Here is an 18,124-nt window from a genome sequence, read left to right as displayed (position 1 = left end):
AATAAGAGAGATGGTGGGGAAAGATGTATGGCGCTGAAACTTGACTTTAGTAAGGCTTATGATCGCATGGATTGGTTTTTTCTTCGGAAAGTTATGGAGCGGTTTGGCTTTGTACGTCATTGGATTGATATGGTAATGCATTGTGTTACTTCAATGCGATATTCTTTTCTGGTACGGGGAAAGCCTAGAGGCTTGGTGACTCCTAGCAGAGGTCTGCGACAAGGTGATCCACTTTCACCGTATTTATTTTTGCTTGGAGCAGAAGGCTTTTTGGCTCTTCTACAACAAAAACAGGCTGCAGGACTACTTCCGGGGATTGAGGTTTGTAATGAGGCTCCTTCAGTCAATCACTTACTTTTTGCTGATGATAGCATGTTGTATGGACAAGCTTCTTTGGAGGATTGTTTTCAGATTCTAGAGGTGTTGGAAACTTATGGAAGAGCTTCAGGACAGGTTGTGAACTTTAACAAAAGTTCTGTTGTTTTTAGTAAAAATGTTTCCGAGTGTATGCAAGATGAGGTAGCTAGCCTTTTGGGGGTGGAGATAGTTGATTCTCATGAGAAATACCTAGGGCTTCCGACTTATGTTGGCTGTAAGAAAACTGCTACATTTCAGTACATCAAAGACAACTTAGCAAAAAAGTTCACGAATTGGCAAGGAAAGCTTTTGAGTGGCGCTGGAAAAGATATTTTAATCCGGGTGGTGGCTTAAGCTTTACCAACGTATGCTATGAGTGTCTTCCAGATTACAAAATTTTTTTGTGAGGATTTAGAGTAAATGTGTGCTCGGTTTTGGTGGGGAAGTACCCTAGACAAAAGGAAAATACATTGGAAGACTTGGAATGCTTTATGCAACCCTAAGGAGGAAGGAGGATTAGGGTTTCGGAGTTTGTCGGAATTTAATTCTGCAATGTTAGCAAAGCAGGCTTGGAGGATTATCAATAACCCTCATTCCCTTATTGCAAAAATCTATGAAGCTAAGTATTATCCTTCTAGCTCCTTTTGGTCTGCAGAACCACATTCCTCTCCCTCCTACTCATGGAGGAGTATCTTTTCTACAAGGGACCTAATTAAACAAGCGTCGTACTGACAAATTGGAACTGGCGAGTCGGTGCGTGTCTTTTCTGATGCTTGGGTCCCTAGTTTGCCTCTTCTCAAACCGGATAAACCTTCTACAATTATTAATGAGGATCTCAAGGTTAGTGAATTGATTTCTACTAGTGGTTCATGGAATGAGATGATTATTAGATCTTCCTTTTCTTTGCTTGAGGCAGAAGCTATTCTTTATATCCCTTTGAGTTCTAGAATGCTGGATGATCAATGTGTATGGAATTTAGAAAAGGATGGCAAATTTTCGGTGAAAACAGCATATCGCTTTTCTTTTGCTCACTCTTCTTCTTATAGTCCATTTTCTCTCTCTGTGGGTATGGATTTCTGGAAGACACTTTGGAAAGTTTTGATACCTAACTCTGCAAAGGTTCATGTATGGCGTGTGTGCAATAATATTCTCCCTTCTTTGGAGCGGTTAGCTTCGAAACATGTGAATGTGGAGTCACAAACTTGTGTTTTATGTGAGGTGGAGATGGAAACAACGTTACATCTCTGCAGGAATTGCTCTTATACAAAGCAGGTTTTATATGCCAATCCTTATCTTAAGCGTACCTGCTATGATCCACAAACTGATCACCTCAGTGTTTTGGATTGGTTACGTTTTTGTGCTAAGGAACTGTCCATCAAAGAGTTGGGCGACTTGATGTATCTTCTATGGGGTATCTGGAAAGAAAGAAACTGTCGGGTTTGGGAAGCTAAACGCACGCCTGCTTGTGATGTATTGATCAGGTCAATGTCTCGACTACATGATTACCGCTTTCATAATTCAAAGTTAAGGAGTGAAGCAATTAGATGTCTGAGGGTTGAGAAATGGAAGCCTCCTTCAATTGGAACTCTCAAAGTTAATATTGATGGTTCATTCTATGAGTCTACAAGACAAGGTGGATTTGGATTTGTGATACGGGATTCAGATGGACAATTTATTGTTGGTGGGGGAGGTCCTCTCAGTCAATTGTTATCTCCAGAACATGCAGAACTTTCAGCTTTTCAAGCTGCTCTAGATTATATAATGGAACATGACATGCAACCGATGGTAGTGGAGACTGACTCTACCAAGGTCCAGCGCCAACTGACTACTGCTGCTATGCCTAACACATCTACACTAGGAAGGGTGTATGATGACCTGTTGATGTTACTGGAGTCACAGCCAAATGTGACTATTGTGCATGCTAGAAGAGATGCCAACAAAGTGGCACACTTGCTAGCCTCTCAAGCTTCTTCTTTTTCTCAAGTTTGTTTTTATTCATTTCCTCCTCAGTTTCTATTAGCTGCAGTTGCAGCTGACCTTTGTTCCATGTAATTTCTCTAATTTCCAATAAAGATTGACATCATTCATCTCAAAAAAAAAAAAAAAAAAAAAGGGAAAATGGTCTACTAAAAAGATTTTTTTTTTTTTTTTAAACATAGAATAGTGGTGGTTTGTCTATTTTTAATCTCAATTTACACTTTTATCTATTTATATTTTATTGACTTAATTTAATAATTATGTTATAAAAAAGTATTATATAGACACTTCAAAATTTGATGAAGCCCTTTGACACCAAAAGAGGGCCTCAATTTATAGCAGTAGAGATATGTCAAAAACATCAAACTCAAAACTGTTGTTATTAGAGAGATGGGCACGGCCTTATTACCCCTCCAATTTAGTAAACAGTCTTGTCGAATTAAGTTGAAGTTGATTCTTTAATTTTTATGAACAGAGGGTTGACTCATAAAATCTAAAAATCCTTTTTTACAAACCACTCTCACCTTTTTTTCTTCTTTCTATTATATGTATAACATACAAAATTAAGTCATCATGTCAAAAGAAAAAGAGCAAAGGGTGTCAATTCCACTCTAAAATCAATTGCATAACTTCACAAGATTTATAAAAAGGACGATTGTTGCAAAATGGCTGAATATACACAAAATTTACGCAATTTCAATACATATACACCAAATTATCTACAATTTCATCAAAATATAAGAACAAAACTGCAATTAGTCTCTTGACTAACAGTATAAAATAAATAAACCTGCAGTTAGCTTTGAAAAACTATGGTAATTAGCTTCTGAGACACATGACATTCTGGTGTAGGAATGAGCAAATGTGTGGTTTAACATGCCTGCAAATGTGTGAAAGCCGTATACTTAAAACTTTAAGAACAGGTCGAGGAGGAATAAGCAAGATTATAATAGGTGAAAATTCAAGTGTAGTTGTAATTTGTAAACGTAAAACCGTAAAAGTACTACGACTAGCTGCACCTAGTTAGGAAAAACCTGATCATTTTCTTACTTGCATTGCAGATTCTTCTTCTACCCAATATGTAATCTGTACTTTTCTTCACTTCACCGTAATGGAATGAATAAGCCCTGGCCATACCAAATACATGTACAAGGGAGACCATCAAATGGAAACCTCCCATTGAAAAAAAAGAATAATGAATGAAGGCATTGGTTTATGGACAAAAAATGGTGAGGCCGATATCAGGAGCAACAACTACAAACAGTTAAGGAGTTTTCTGTGATTGAACTTAAGACTGATTCTTTACTCCAATGCAAAACTCAACTCTTACAATGGCTACCAACCTATGTCTAAAAATCAGCAACCAGCAGCCTTTAAAAAGTTATCATATGGGCTCGACGCAGGTAGTTGAAAGCGGGGATAATGTTGGGATTCAGTTGCACAAAGCTTCGGACCATTGCCCGCAGGTTGGTTAACTGGAACAGCATTTGCATCAAGGAATGGATTGCCACTCTGCAGTTCCAGATGGGTTCAAAACTCAGAACATATTTTATAAAAGACACTAAGAGGCTAAGACAAGATCAAATAAGAACAATATGCATGCTATAGAAGGACTAGAATGTAGAATCCAACATTTTCGATTTAATATGTCAATCAAAGAGAAAGGAAGTACCATAGGAACACCTAGGACAACCGAAGAAGGCGCTTCGTTTACTACATTGGAATCCTGAGCAGAAAATCTAATCAAACTTTCTTGCCTTTGTTGGGCAACCATGAAAGAAGACATCTTCTGCTGCTTCCCCATCTGAAGGGCTTCACATTGGCCAGCCATTTCCATGTAAGGCATATCTGAAGCAGTTGAGACTGACATTCTTCCTACTTGGTGTGTTGTCTCCACAACCTGCATGCATATTCACTTGCTTAGAAATATGTACAAGTTGAGCAACTTATAAAGATCCTTAAGCTCTTAAGGATCTCTTCTATTAAAAATTAGAGCAAGAATAAATGGATATAAATTTTGTATATTTTAATTTATGTTTTACTTTCGCAGAATCTTCAATTAAATTTCTGTTATTAATCAGAGTTATATTCTAGAAGAAATTCCCTTTTCCAGCTCCCAATCAAAGAGTCGAAGCTAGCTGGAGCCGTTTTGTCACCACTGTCATTATGGCACCACCACCACCACCACCACCACCACCATTGTGATAATTAGTACCACAACCTTACCCAACCTTAAGAGAATACTAACATGACAGCCCACAACACCACTTCATTTATGCCTTGGTTGCAGCCACTACCAAACCCTTGTCAGTGTTTTTACCAGTTACCACTGACTCAATAAATGTAACCATCACCAATGACATCCAGTTGCAATGGACACCTAATCACGTAGCAGCTACCTCCCTCCCTTTCATTTATGCCTTGGTTGCAGCCACTACCAAACCCTTGTCAGTGTTTTTACCAGTTACCACTGACTCAATAAATGTAACCATCACCAATGACATCCAGTTGCAATGGACACCTAATCACGTAGCAACTACCTCCCTCCCTTCTCAAAATCATCATCATAACTACAGTAGCCATCATATTCTCTATGTAACCCATTGTCACTTTGTCCTATTTAATGACGGTGTTGTAGTCTGGTCTGGACTCTGCATCTGCAAATAGGTTTAGGGAATGCTTGGGAGTGCTCTTGGAAATGCTAAAAGTGCTTCCACATAGCTAGAAACGGTTTTCATTGAACTCAACAGATATAGAAAGTGTTTTCTAGCACTCCACAAGCACATTAAGTATTTCATGAAGAAGACCCTGAAAACTGAATGCTTCTTCAAAAAGTCTTACACATAGTACGTAAGAAGCATAACTAACAAAAGCGGTCTTATGTAAAGCACATGGTACAGAGGCACTCCAAAAAGTGCCTTTACTTAGTAATGAATCTAATATTTTGTGATCTCTAATAAGTGAAAACCACACAAGATTTTAGATTAAGAAGCTGTTTGCCATAATTTCACATTTTCTAATGAAAACCAAATCACTCGTAGACACCTGCTCTGTCACAAACATTACTCAAAAACAGATTGTTCATGTCATGCATATCTAATATTCCCCCAGCCTGTACGGACACCTCTTCAAAGTCCAACAAATATACAAAGCATTTTCAGAGCGGCTTCAAAGGATTTCCAAAAATGCAATGAAAAAGGCAAACTGCAGACTCAGATACCTTAGAAGTATGCCAAAATACCTTAAAAATATTGGTCGAGGTTGCAAGTTCTAGTTGACTTTCGAAAAAGATTTATTATACCAGGTTGTAATAACAACAACAGAAAGCACATATATCCTAAAAGTTTGAGGAAAAGGGACACTCAAATACTGATACTCACTTGATAGAACTCAACACCTAATAGATATTCTATATATGTATGCAGTTAACCTATTTGTAAAGTTTGATTTGTAAATATGGCATGGATATGCGAGGGGCACACCATGTATATGCTAGAAAACGTCATTTCCCAAGACTATCTGTGAGGGGTTATTATTTCAGACAAAATGGGGTTCAAATGTAGTTTAGAAAGAATTGTTTGGTAATGTTTTATTTTTGAATTCTCATTTTTCTTTTCCTAAAGAGAAAGGGTAGATGTGTAGGAGAAATGAGGGAGAGACATGAGACATGAGACATGAGACATGAGACATGAGATATGAGATATGAGAGAAAATGCATATAATTAATGAATGCTTCGCTGTTCAAAATTGTTATCATGTTACAAATTTTTATTTCAAATCATTCGGTATATATAGTTTATCCACACAAAAGATAAGTATGAGAGATAAAAAGAAATAAGTCATGTATCTATGAGAAGTCACTTCTTGTCTACCTCTAGGAATCCTGAGTATCCAAAGCACATATGTAAGAAAACTTTTAAAGTGGATTGCCCTTTATCTACTCATCACTTTTGTCCACACTTTCCTAAGAAGAGGATTGTTCGTATTGCAGATTGACACATACGCAGACACATTACTTTATTGTCATATCCATGTCATTGCCTATTCTAGATTCTCTGTTCATATTAGAAGAAGGAATCAGAAGGTATGGAAGAATCTAGAAATTCTAACATAGCTCTCTTGCGATCCTTGTTTTTGGTTTCACTCTGATAAGTTGAACACTAATATATTATTCTTTGATGAGTGGTGAAAAAAAATGTTTATTGTTCTTTGGTACAAATCTATTACTTAGTGTGATCACTATTATTTACTAGCATTACCAGTGTAGGATAATGCCCATACAGGTCCTGCAATCATAGAGAAATAATATAACCCAAGTCTATTGCAGCCAGAACTAGTGAAATCGCAAAGAAGAATCAGTTCTCAATACGGTTAGCATTTAGATAATCAGTAACTCATTTATTTTCATTAACTAATGTATTCATCAAAGGCAGATTGACACAATCCAATGACACTATATCAGTGAGCATGATAGCGTACTTACCGAATCTAAAAGCTCATTGACACTAATGAGGCTCAGACTTTCTGCGGCCAATTTTGTGTTAGGATCTGTTTGACTTTCAGATGCATTGTGTAAAGCGTCATCATCAATTATGAACATTGGAGGCTCAACCTGCACAGTAAAACCCATTGTGTCATCTATTTTGTCTGCAGATATAGACAGAGAAAAAAAATTGAAAATGATTCAAGTAACTTACAGTATCAGGAGCTGCATTATCTGGTAAGCTAGATCGGTCGATTTGTATGGGTGTCTCCGTGCTCAACGGAGCTCCCAATGGACATGTATCATCAGGAAGAAAATCGGTAAGTAACTGCTGCCTCATAGTTGACAATTCCTGCAGTACAACTAAACAGTCAGCATCACAATTCTAATAACAAAGAAGATATGGCTCATCTGTTCAAGTATGGATATTTACATCTGAGGACTTTGCCACTGTCTTCACTATCATGGTAGTGAATGATTCCTTAGTGTGAGTATTATCAGCTTTTTCTAAACCCAAAAGTGACCTTAAAGCATCTTCATCATCTTCTTTTGATCCATAAACTTTCCTTGGTTGGTCAGGGCTAGATTCAACAGCCTGTAACTTGGAGTCATCAACTAACCGTAGAAATGGATCAACCTGATAAGAAGACATTATAGCATGCAGATCAGTATCAAGTGATGTTAAATTTGGAAACCAAACGGACGTGTGTCGAAGACTAAGAAACTCTATATTCCTCTATCTCGCCATCTCTCTCTCTCTGGATGGGGGTTGTTCCACGTACGACAATGAAGAAGTTAGAGCATAATTAAGCAAAATAAAGATCAACCGGTTCTGTTACACCTACTGTTTCATTTGTAAGTGCTGCTTTAGCAGAAGGAGCAAGGGCAACAATGTTGTACGCATTAGCCGAGAAGATAATCATCGATGTTGCCAAGGTAAAGAGAGATCTGCGTCTTGACGGCTGCAACCCTGAAAATGTGAAAAGAAACCCCCTACTTAAGAAAAACGGCGGCACGAAAATATTACAATTACCATAGTGATTCTTAGCAGTCATTTACATTTCAAAGCAACGGGATTAGTATATATTATCCAATCCAGAGTAGCAAACTAAAGTTTTAAAATCTCATCCTCATCAAAATCATACCCTTTTGGCCTCTGAAAAGAAGAATCAAATGTAACAAGAGAGAAGTAATATTAATACTTCCAAACCTCAATCACTAATTAAAACTTTTCATACCATTGCTAAATGTACAATTATAAAATAAGTATAATTATGACCTATGTAATCAAACTTTGATACTGAATTCAATACCATGAGTCATGGATTTATACGATTAAAGAACTGCCAAGAATTTTATAAGTTGCAAGAAGTTATTATTCTATGTAAATTATTTGGACCTGAGAGCTTTACCTCCTCCAAGAGAAATGCTCCTTAACGAAAATGCTAACTGAAAACTTCGGATCAGAGTCTCATGGGATGTGTTCTACATGGAACAGCAGATCAAACGAAACAAACATAGTGAAAATGGGGACCAAAAAGAATTATGACAAGAGACATAGCATAATCCAAGCAACGGAAAAATTATAGTTGATTCATTCGGACCGAATGGTAGTTCTGAACTTCTGATTACCAGGAATTGATGTTTTATTTCTTTTGTAAGTCAAATACAGCAATTCTTTGTTTCAAAATCTCTTCTATTCAACATGGTAACAGCGATATGCTCCTGAAACTAAACCCAATATAGCCCTTACCCTTACCCTCAGTTTTTTGACCTCCCTAGCTAGCCTATCCCCTCCTCACAGAATGCACTAGCCTTGCTCCTTCTCAGCAAGCCCAAGGAGAGGCCTCCCATTTTGACTGCCAATAATATTAAGGAGCAAGTAGTTTAGGGGCTAATCAGATTGGATATTTGGTATAAGAGTGAATCAACTTGGATATCTGGTACAGGAATTATAGAAACATTTTCATCCGAAATGAAGAATCTAATAAACTGTACACCAGTTTTCCATCTTAGGACAAGTCAAAGAGTTCTCAAGTAGCTTCCAGGAGTCCTAGGTGTGTCTTCTTGAACTTGGACTTAGCACAAGTTCACTAAAGTTGAATGGAGCATAGATTGCTTTGTTAAACAAGTTTTCCTTCAGTTGTTTCTTGAATTTTTATTTAGTAAAGATTGGCTATTTTTCTAGATTTAACCCCAAAGAATGAAGCATAGAGTCAACCTTTCTTCTTAATTGTAAAAATTGCTTCACAAGTAGAGGATGATATTAATGATGAGGTGAAGTATACTATCTATATTTCTGAGTGAAGCTGAAAGTTTAAGTTCTCTCTAGTACCATTCCTAAAATAAAATAAAAAGAAGAAAAAACTGCAAATGGAGCTCTACGGTAGGATTCTCCGCTTTCCTTTTCTCCTTTCCTCTGGGTAAGGCCACGACACAAGCCACGAGGATTTCAATATATTAGCACAGAGGAGAGACCGAAGACTCAAAAACCACGGCAATTGTTTTTATTTGAGTCCAAATTTGAGGTCACACACAGAATAGTGAATTTTTTTCTCTCATCTATGATAAGCAAGACTTTTGCCAAACCACAGAAGGCATAGTGCTTTAAATGAAATTTAACATTTTATGCTTGCTCCAACTTGCCCTAGCCTGTTTGATAGTTTTAGGAGCTGACAGTGGTAATATATACTGGAAATAGAGTCGGTGTATACTTGTGTATATGCGTTGTGCACCCTTGGAGATTTATTCGTTAAATCCTTGTTACTTGTATAAAAATACTAAATTTTCTCCCAAATGCCGACTTGTTTTTGGAAAGTTATGAAGACTATGTAATACATCATCAGCTTATTGTATTTAAAAAGTAAAGCCAAGAGAAGACTTCAGATGGTATGGATATAATATGAAAAGAGAAATCTTAATTTGAAAAGAAAGAACGGATAAAGCAGCATAACTGCAAATATTGTCATTAATGTATAACTAAACCTACAAGACTGGAAGTTATACCTTAGTCCGAGCATATAGCAACACAAGGCTGTAGGTATGAGCAATTGCTTGATAGTTTTCAGGCGTATTTAAAGGGGAGATGGACTGTGCCCAGATAGATGAAAGCAGAAGGGTAATCTGGCGACTGCTTAACCTAAGGGACATTGTCTGCAAAAATTAGTGAGAAGAAAAATGGTCATAACAGAAGACAAGAAGGAATGAATCTATTCAACATAGATAACAGAACCAACAATCCATACCGATTCATTATGTGGAACACTTGGAGCTGTTGTAGCAGCAGTCATAGTTGATGGTTGCCTTTTCATACTGTAGTTTCGGCTTAAAGTTGACTTCAATCTGTGCATTGTAGGATGGTTGTTGTGTGTAGCTTCCTCAGCACCTAGCGGTTCATTTGAAGCTGCTGCGTGTCTTTTTGAACTGAATTTGGATTTCAATCTGTGCAACATTGAGCCGTTAGTAACCTTTGCTTCTTCACCAAAGACAGCATTGTTCTTGGTCTCATGACTAATGTTTTCTTGCGAGTGAGATGGCTCCTTCTTTAATTTCTCAAAGAGAGCAGCTGAAGAAGAAAACACAGATACAGTTCTTGAGAGTGTCCTTCCAATAGGACTTTTCTTTGAAGTGTGGGGAGCAGCAGCAAGAGGACGGGGGCAAACAGAAGATGGAACAAGAACAACAGACAAAATACGGTGTGCACCGACCCTGGTTTCATGGTCAGCACAGACCATAGCTACGAGTAATTGATGAAATAATGCCTCAGGAAAAGTCTACAGATTTCCAAACATTCAAACCAGAAAATGCAAAAAAAAGAAAAGAGAATTAGATTGGTAAGTTTGTGACAAATAAATGTAAATCAATCGAAGTGAAAGAGTTGATGAACTCTTGCCTTGTTTTTATATGACAAATCAGGTATTGTTGCCACAATTTGACCAGTACGGTAAACAGCAGAAATTGAGGTTCTCGCCATAACAGTAATATTTGACATGTTTTCTAACATCACAGCCATCATGTCAAGAACAGGACCTGCGTCTCCTACCTGGTAAAAATAACAATATAGAAAACTATCTTATGAGACTAATTGACTTCAAGTGCCACATTATTTACAAATTTTTTTTTAGTTGTAAGTATAATTATTACTAATAAGGCATTTATTAGGCATCAGTTTTTCCTCTTGTGTAAAAAGAAACAGGATTTATTAAACAGAAGAGAAATACAAACACAGGGAACGAGAAGTCCGCACTTCTTGTCCACTGAACAAGGCACCGATCGACTAATGGAAATATGAGAGATGTTACCATCACCTTATGTGTTAACTCAACAAGGCAGTCATCCACTGCTGCTCGAAATTTTCGGTTCCATTCAATAACTTCTGTCCCCAAATTTGAATCATCAAGTGAGCAATGTATACTTTTCCGCAGATGTCTCATCATATCACTCAATGCACCAATTATAGCAACTGATGATTGAACCTTTGTTTCTCGAGCAAGCGAGGTGGCAACATCAACAATGTCTAGCTGCATATTTGGGTTTTTAAGAACATTCTTGTGATCAAGATGCTTAATTAAGATGGACAAAATGAAATGCCTGTTCTGTCCTACAAGAAATTACAAAGTCATCAAAATATCAATTAAAGATTGCAGGAGAAAGACTAGAAATGCTCCCCAAGGGGCAAAAAAATATAAGAAATCTAAAGATATTCAAATACCAGAATTTTCAATTATTAACTGCATATTCATCAAGACAGACAGAGCAAGCCCATGTTTAGGAGACCAAAGATTGCCATTATCAAAATATCTGAACAAAGATTCCAAAACCCGCCGTACAGTTGTAGCTTCCTTGGCTAACTTGGCAATGTTATGAAGGCAAACCCTTGACCAAAATCCAGGGTTGTGCATATCCTCCCTGTAACAACAACAACAAGAAGAAGAAAGGTATATGTTAGGTATGAAAGGGATACATGGCTGCAATTACTGAACACTGTGAAAGAAAAAAAAAATACCCCAAGTCATTGACGCCTCCTTTTTCACTCACTATCAACCTCCAGGATGGAATCCTTCTCATGGGTTCTACTGAAGGAGAAACTTCTTCATGTTCTGAATTTTTCTTTACACCTCCATAATTTTCCAAGACAACTGAAACAACCTGATTTAAAAATCAAAATAAAAAAGTTATTGGAGGCTAAATATCAGGATCAATAATGTGAACAGAGCATGATCACACCTTTTTTTATTACGGAATCAGCAATCAAGAAAAGTGATTAAAAACAATTTATATAAGAAATATCAGGATCAAAGCCAAATAACTTACATTGTCAAATTCTGTTGAAATGTGAGAGAATTCACCCATGAACCAAACCTGCACATGAAATGATCTTACATTGTCAAATTCTACTGAAGTGTGAGAGTGCTTGTGACATGGAATTAGATAAGGATTTGGGATAACAATTAGAAAAGGAAATGCCTAATGCCAATTTTAACAGCCAGAAAGCAGCATGAGATTATTTCTGGATTTGTATGCCAGATAAGGGACTCATTTCAACATGCCAAGTCTAACACTTAATCCTTCACTTCTGAAAGTATGTCTTTGCTATTCCAGGACCATTGTACAAACCCAAAAGTCACATTTCTCAAAACATTCTCAGTGCAGGTAAAGTTAAACCAATTTGTGTTGATTTGATTAATGCAAAGTCCAATATTAATTGTATGCCATTTAAGGACCATTTTTATATGTCACGTCAACATTTACTTCACTTCCTGAAAGTATGACTTTGTTATTCCAGGACCATTCTGTAACCCAGAACAGGCAGCAGAATCATTGTTGTAGAACATATTATAGATGCCAAGTTCTACTATCTAATGGACTCACATAAAAGTTAAAGGGAGGTATATATGTATGATACATACAGCAGGGGAACCAAACTATGACATTGCATTACCCCATTACAGTCTTCTCTTTTTGTTTTGTGCTTGTGAACGTGGGAGTGGACAAGGGGCAAGGACTAAACAGTTACATACATCGAGAAAAATATGGGTGGAAGAAATTTTATTACCAAATTTTAAGCCTTACAATTCTCATTTTTTTGGTCAGGGTCTAACAGTTGTCAGTTATGTATGACATTTCAAACAAAACTTTCATAGGTTGGTAACAAAGTCAGAATTATCAAAATTTTGATAACATATGCAAAACAAGGGTCACAGCATGAAGTAATTACAAAAAGAGAATGAGGATAGATTACCATTGATGAAAGAACTTGAAGCCCAGCTGCCCGCAAATTCATTGCTGTGCCATCCTCCCTCATTTCTTGAGCTATTTGACAAAGTTTTGGAATCATGCTGTCTAAGTTAAACATATATGTACCATCCTTCTGCACAATCAAAAAGGTCACATGATCGTAAAAATTAATTATCTTCAATTGAGTACTACCAAAGGGCCAAAAAAAAAAGATGAAAGACAAACTACAATCTGAAAGATAAAGAACACACCAACTCCCACCTGATTATTCACAAAGTCGAATAGAGTTTGGCATCCTAAAATACGTATTTCATCATGTCGTGTTTGATCAAGAAGAATTTGAGCAATGCTAAGTAGACTACTTGCAAACAATGGCCTGCAAACATAAACAGATCAAAGCTTGTATAGCTATGCATAAAATAAGCTAGAAACGACTTCAGAAAGTAGTTGTGTTACCTCTTCCCAATAAATCACTCATCATCTAGACAGAAAAGTATTGCACAAAAGACTATTGGAAAAAATTGATGAAAAACCCACAGAATGCAAGTAATTTTGATGTGTCTCATATTCATCATACACTCTACAATGAGACACATGAAGATTACTCTAATGGTCATGGTAGACAAAATGAGTCTGACAAAAAAAGCTAAGCTGCATGATACACAAAGATGTTTAGTTTGTATGTTTCCATCTTCATGCATGCTTGCAAGTTATATATATATATATATATATATATATATATATATATATATATATATATATATATGAGATCTTTTGTTATCTCTGTAAGTTATTTCAATTCTTAAATGTCATTGATATGTACTTCCCTCCTGCACCTTATCTAATGTTTCCTTGAAAGTAGTGTTACCTAGTAAGAAAAAGCCCAAAGTGTGTTTGAGTTGTCTCTGTGTGTGTATGAACATCATACAGGCTCTTAGGCAAACAAAAACAAAAGAAAGCTACTGGAAAACACTAATATATGACCACATTTGTGGCATATACCATATGAGAAAATTCATAAAATGAGTCTCAAGATTTTGCATCAGCCAATACCATAAAAAAGTTAATAAAGTAAGCATCATCCTGCATCTCATAGTTATGTGCATTTATTCCAGTCAATTAGCCTCTTGTGAAATCTATGCAAAGAAAAAATTCAGATACCAGATATGTTAAAGTGTGCGGTGGCTTGTTGAAATTCCAAATCTGCTCATGTCATTATTTATTAGGTGTAATAATGGTTGATACAGTAGTGTCCATTATTTTCATAGAGTAAAAAATCAATTTATATCTCATGAGCTAGGTAGTTAGTGGAAGTTATAAGCCACAATTGCTCTGCTTCCATCTGATTATCTGGCTATAGGAAATTCTAGCAAGAAATAATTAATTAATGTGTAAGTTAGAAAGCCAAAATTAACTTAGCACTCCAACTAACAGATCCAGTTTTCCTTATAACTGAAGAAACAAATATGCTAGTCAATAACAATCTGTACTTTTACGTAATAAAGAACTCACATTTGATCCTTACAAGAAATCAACAACTTCCGGTAGATACACATGACCACTTTCACAGAGTGGAAGTTCTCAGTTCTCAAATCCTTGTAACATCTTTGCTCCAGAGTAGATGTGATCTGAAATATATGAACTTCTATCAATGCAAGAGAAGAATACACGAATGAAAGGTAAAATAAGACCTATAACCTAGAACAGCAGACGATAAAGAAACACTGTTTTCAACAGGCTAGAAAATGATTTGCCAGCATATATAAGATCCAAGTACGGTAACCAAAATTATAATGATCAAAGCATCTTTTGCAATTCTGTGTCCTCTCTATGTAGCATTCAGTTCAAATTAATTCCCCTGCATAGCTCCGATGCAAAGAGATGTGAAACTCTGTTCTATGTACCTTTAGTTACACTCTTGATGATCTTAGTAAACTGAGCATCTTACAATTTAAGCTTCCTCATCTTCCGTCTGAATGATTTGTATTAATCTCTTTCACAAAAGTCCATTCCCATCCCCTTTACTATATATAGACTTAATCTAGAGCACTGCCTTAAACAATGTAGTTTTCTGACTCTATAACACATGATGATCATATCTTCCAAGTTCCACCTTAATAGTACTGTACCGAAAACTTTGAGATTAAGCTTTTAGTCATCTTTTTAATTAGTTTAAACTCATGTAATATTCTAAAGAGATCTGTCATCTCCCAAATTTGCTTATGCGAGTAGCTTCATTTATAAGATGTACCACAATCCAAACTCAGATGATCACTTTAGTTCACAAGCAGCAACATGAACCACATATAGATGGGTTTCAAGCATAAAAACGAGAGCTAGCACCTTTGGAATACGGAGAGGAGTTTTTGAGGCATATTCACATAGTTTACTGATCTTGCGGTCATTTGGTTCTTCATCCTGCCAAAATATTTTGGGATAGTTAAGTGACACGACAACTGAAGGAACAATCATAATTTTAAAATTTTAACACATGAGAACCAAAATCTAAACGATCGATGATGAAACCAAAATAAAAGAACAACGTAACCGGAAATCACAATTTTCCTTTGGTTTCGCCTCATTTTCTAACCTCATAATAAATTCATAGTAAGAGGGTTTCTAATTTCTTGGGACGCAAGTTACCGTTAAACATGAACATAATTTCCGATAATTTTATTCACAAAAATCCCTAAAACCTAAAAATCTGAAAAATTTCATAATTACCATTCCTTTCGCTTTAAACATTAATCTATCTACATAGAAATTTCCAGTACTGCCCACCCAAAATTAAACATGACAAAAAAATTAAAAAAAATAATAATAATAAGAAAAGGGAAATTACCGGAGAGCGAGGAAAAATCTCGGCGAGCAACTTCTTGTAACGCTTGACGGGATGGCGTGATCTGGCACGCAATGCAGGACAAAAGAAGCAGAGGCTTTCACAAACAGGGAAAACTTGCCTTGAGATCATCCCCATCTTTTTATTTTGATTTTTCCTAAATCCCTCTTAATGATTCTCATAAGCCAGCTCTCAAATATTTGCCTCAAAATGATCAGAAAACTAAATTTTTTTCAAGTTTTGGATTAAATTTTTGGGTTTTTGGTGTGAGAGAGAGATGGGAATTAGGGTGAAGGAGCCTCCGGGGATCGGATGGTGGAGGGAGAAGAACAAATGGGCGCGAGAGAGCGCCGGATCACCGAGGTTCCACCACCGGAGGAGGAATGTTTTAGAAGGGAAAACAAATATATCAAACTTAAAAATTTGTCAATCTCCCTCTCTCCTCTTTCACCGTTTCATATTTACTAGTTTTGGGGCTTTTATACCAAACTGTTATCGCTGCAACGGCTATATTTGGCACTCTTTCTTCACATCGTTCATACAGGTGGAGATTATTCTTTAAACAAATCCCCGGGCTACCTTGGACAATTGATATTGAGACTATCAAATCTACCAAGGAGGAGGTGATTTTTTTTTTTTTTTGGTTTAAAGCAAATGGGGTGTCAATCTATTAATAGCGGTGAAACAATATTACACAATGACCCATCTATAGTTGGCTATGTTAGAATCGAGTCACCATTTAGACAACCTAAATGAAGCTTAGATAGCTTTGCTTTGGATGCGTTAACTACATGTAACCAAGTAACTTTAACACTATTAAAGTTCAAACTAAGTAATTCAAGTTCAAATCCTAATGTATTCATATTTTCTCTTAGACCAAACTCCAAAGTCCGTGGTGTGCTTGTCCGGCCACAGCCTTCACACGCCAGCATGGTGGGACCAAGGTTTTAAATATCGGTATCGTTGTATATATCGGTACTTTGAAAAAGGGAGATGTCGGAAATATCGGGGATATATCGGGGATACAGGGTAAGAAAATGTCGTTTTTGAAAAAAGTAAATTTATTAGAAATTTAGAACTACATATAAATACATATGAATGTCAACTTCATCTACATCCAAAAAGAGACTCTAGGCGGTTGAAAAGCCGCTCGCTGGTCTACGAAAATGCAATAATCAGACCAAGACATATGACCCATATAGTGCGAATTGTAGTGATGAACATGATAGTTATAGATCTCTTTAGAGCTGCCGACTGTTTCTCCTATAAGGGGATAATAAGGATGAACCCAATTAGATGACTGATCATATACTTCTCCATATTGATTATATCCATAAGCATCATAACCAAATTGATTGTTGCCTTCATGAGATTCATTTGAGATCCCACTGCGCTCTGTGCTTAAACTGATTGAGTCAAAACTTAAGGCAATTGAAGAAACATCAGATGGGGTACTTTGATCATCAGTTGCACCTCTTGTCCTCCTCCCATATCGGGTCTTCTCTTGAGCACCATGGCCAGCTGTTCTCACTCCGTGGTCTTCATCTTGGGTGGTATGATCAAAATTATCTTCACATGTAAATTGGAATCCTCCATCCACAGAAGATTCTCCATAGTCATGTCTTTCACCTCCACCACCTGTTCCGCTTCCACCCTCTCCACCATCATCAGAACTATCTGTATTATCACCATAGCCTAGGACCAGACAACAAGAGTAGGGAACTAGGGATTGGGGAATTAGGTCACCATCCATTACTACTTTTAAATAATTGGAGCTTTTTTATCATCAGTATTATCACCAATAGAGATTGTCTAGGCAATTAGGCATGAACCAGCTTTCTAGGGCTTCACCATAATTTAAAATCAATAAAAAGAGACAAACATAAGCATCTATCTGCCCCTCTTGTCCGAATGAGTGTAAATAAACAATAGTCACTGCTCACTAGTCAGCAATCAAAGACTATAAGCCCCAAAGGGGCAAAAAAAAAAAAAAAAAAAAAAACAGCCATATTTTTACCTCAAATTTTACAAATATTTCTTCACTTTATCGGGGATATATCGTAAATATCTAATATATCGGGGATATTTGACGATGTCGGAGAAATTTCGCAGAAACGGTGAAAGATAAGATATTTACCCCCCTAAATATATCGGTCCGTCGAAAAAAGGAGACATCGGGGGAGATATCGGATATATCGCAGATATTTAAAACCTTGGGTGGGACACTACTA

The 18,124-nt window shown here is 36.6% G+C and overlaps 2 protein-coding genes across 2 annotated transcripts; one reads left to right on the top strand and one right to left on the bottom strand.

The window, feature by feature from the left end:
- The first annotated feature begins 1,425 nt into the window (after positions 1 to 1,425).
- LOC112198808 lies at positions 1,426 to 2,409 on the top strand. The gene has a single exon (XM_024339916.1). It carries the CDS (start codon positions 1,426 to 1,428, stop codon positions 2,407 to 2,409), a length of 984 nt encoding a protein of 327 aa, XP_024195684.1.
- A 962-nt stretch (positions 2,410 to 3,371) lies between these two features.
- On the bottom strand, positions 3,372 to 16,348 carry LOC112182645 (protein SEMI-ROLLED LEAF 2). The gene is made up of 19 exons (XM_040515088.1): positions 15,897 to 16,348; positions 15,398 to 15,472; positions 14,567 to 14,682; positions 13,316 to 13,430; positions 13,059 to 13,187; positions 12,131 to 12,178; positions 11,823 to 11,965; positions 11,529 to 11,725; positions 11,125 to 11,417; positions 10,710 to 10,859; positions 10,063 to 10,590; positions 9,824 to 9,970; positions 8,230 to 8,302; positions 7,663 to 7,787; positions 7,251 to 7,454; positions 7,032 to 7,169; positions 6,818 to 6,946; positions 4,007 to 4,234; positions 3,372 to 3,846 (listed from the first exon to the last, which is right to left on the bottom strand). Exons 1-19 carry the CDS (start codon positions 16,029 to 16,031, stop codon positions 3,691 to 3,693), a joined length of 3,129 nt encoding a protein of 1,042 aa, XP_040371022.1. The 5' UTR covers positions 16,032 to 16,348; the 3' UTR covers positions 3,372 to 3,690.
- Positions 16,349 to 18,124: the final 1,776 nt, after the last annotated feature.

This window comes from Rosa chinensis, chromosome 1 (assembly GCF_002994745.2).
Source record: "Rosa chinensis cultivar Old Blush chromosome 1, RchiOBHm-V2, whole genome shotgun sequence".
Lineage (NCBI taxonomy): Eukaryota > Viridiplantae > Streptophyta > Magnoliopsida > Rosales > Rosaceae > Rosa > Rosa chinensis.
The sequence above is the reverse complement of the archived record's forward strand: the minus strand, read 5'-3'. Positions and strand labels throughout refer to the sequence as shown.

Excerpts from the sequence above, each read along its gene's own strand:
- LOC112182645 (XM_040515088.1), bottom strand. The coding sequence starts at position 16,031 with ATGGGGATGATCTCAAGGCAAGTTTTCCCTGTTTGTGAAAGCCTCTGC. Across the intron at positions 11,726-11,822 it reads GGAGGCGTCAATGACTTGGG|GGAGGATATGCACAACCCTG; the intron begins GTATTTTTTTTT and ends TTGTTGTTACAG. Across the intron at positions 10,860-11,124 it reads TTGTTGAGTTAACACATAAG|GTAGGAGACGCAGGTCCTGT; the intron begins GTGATGGTAACA and ends TATTTTTACCAG.
- LOC112198808 (XM_024339916.1), top strand. The coding sequence starts at position 1,426 with ATGGATTTCTGGAAGACACTTTGGAAAGTTTTGATACCTAACTCTGCA.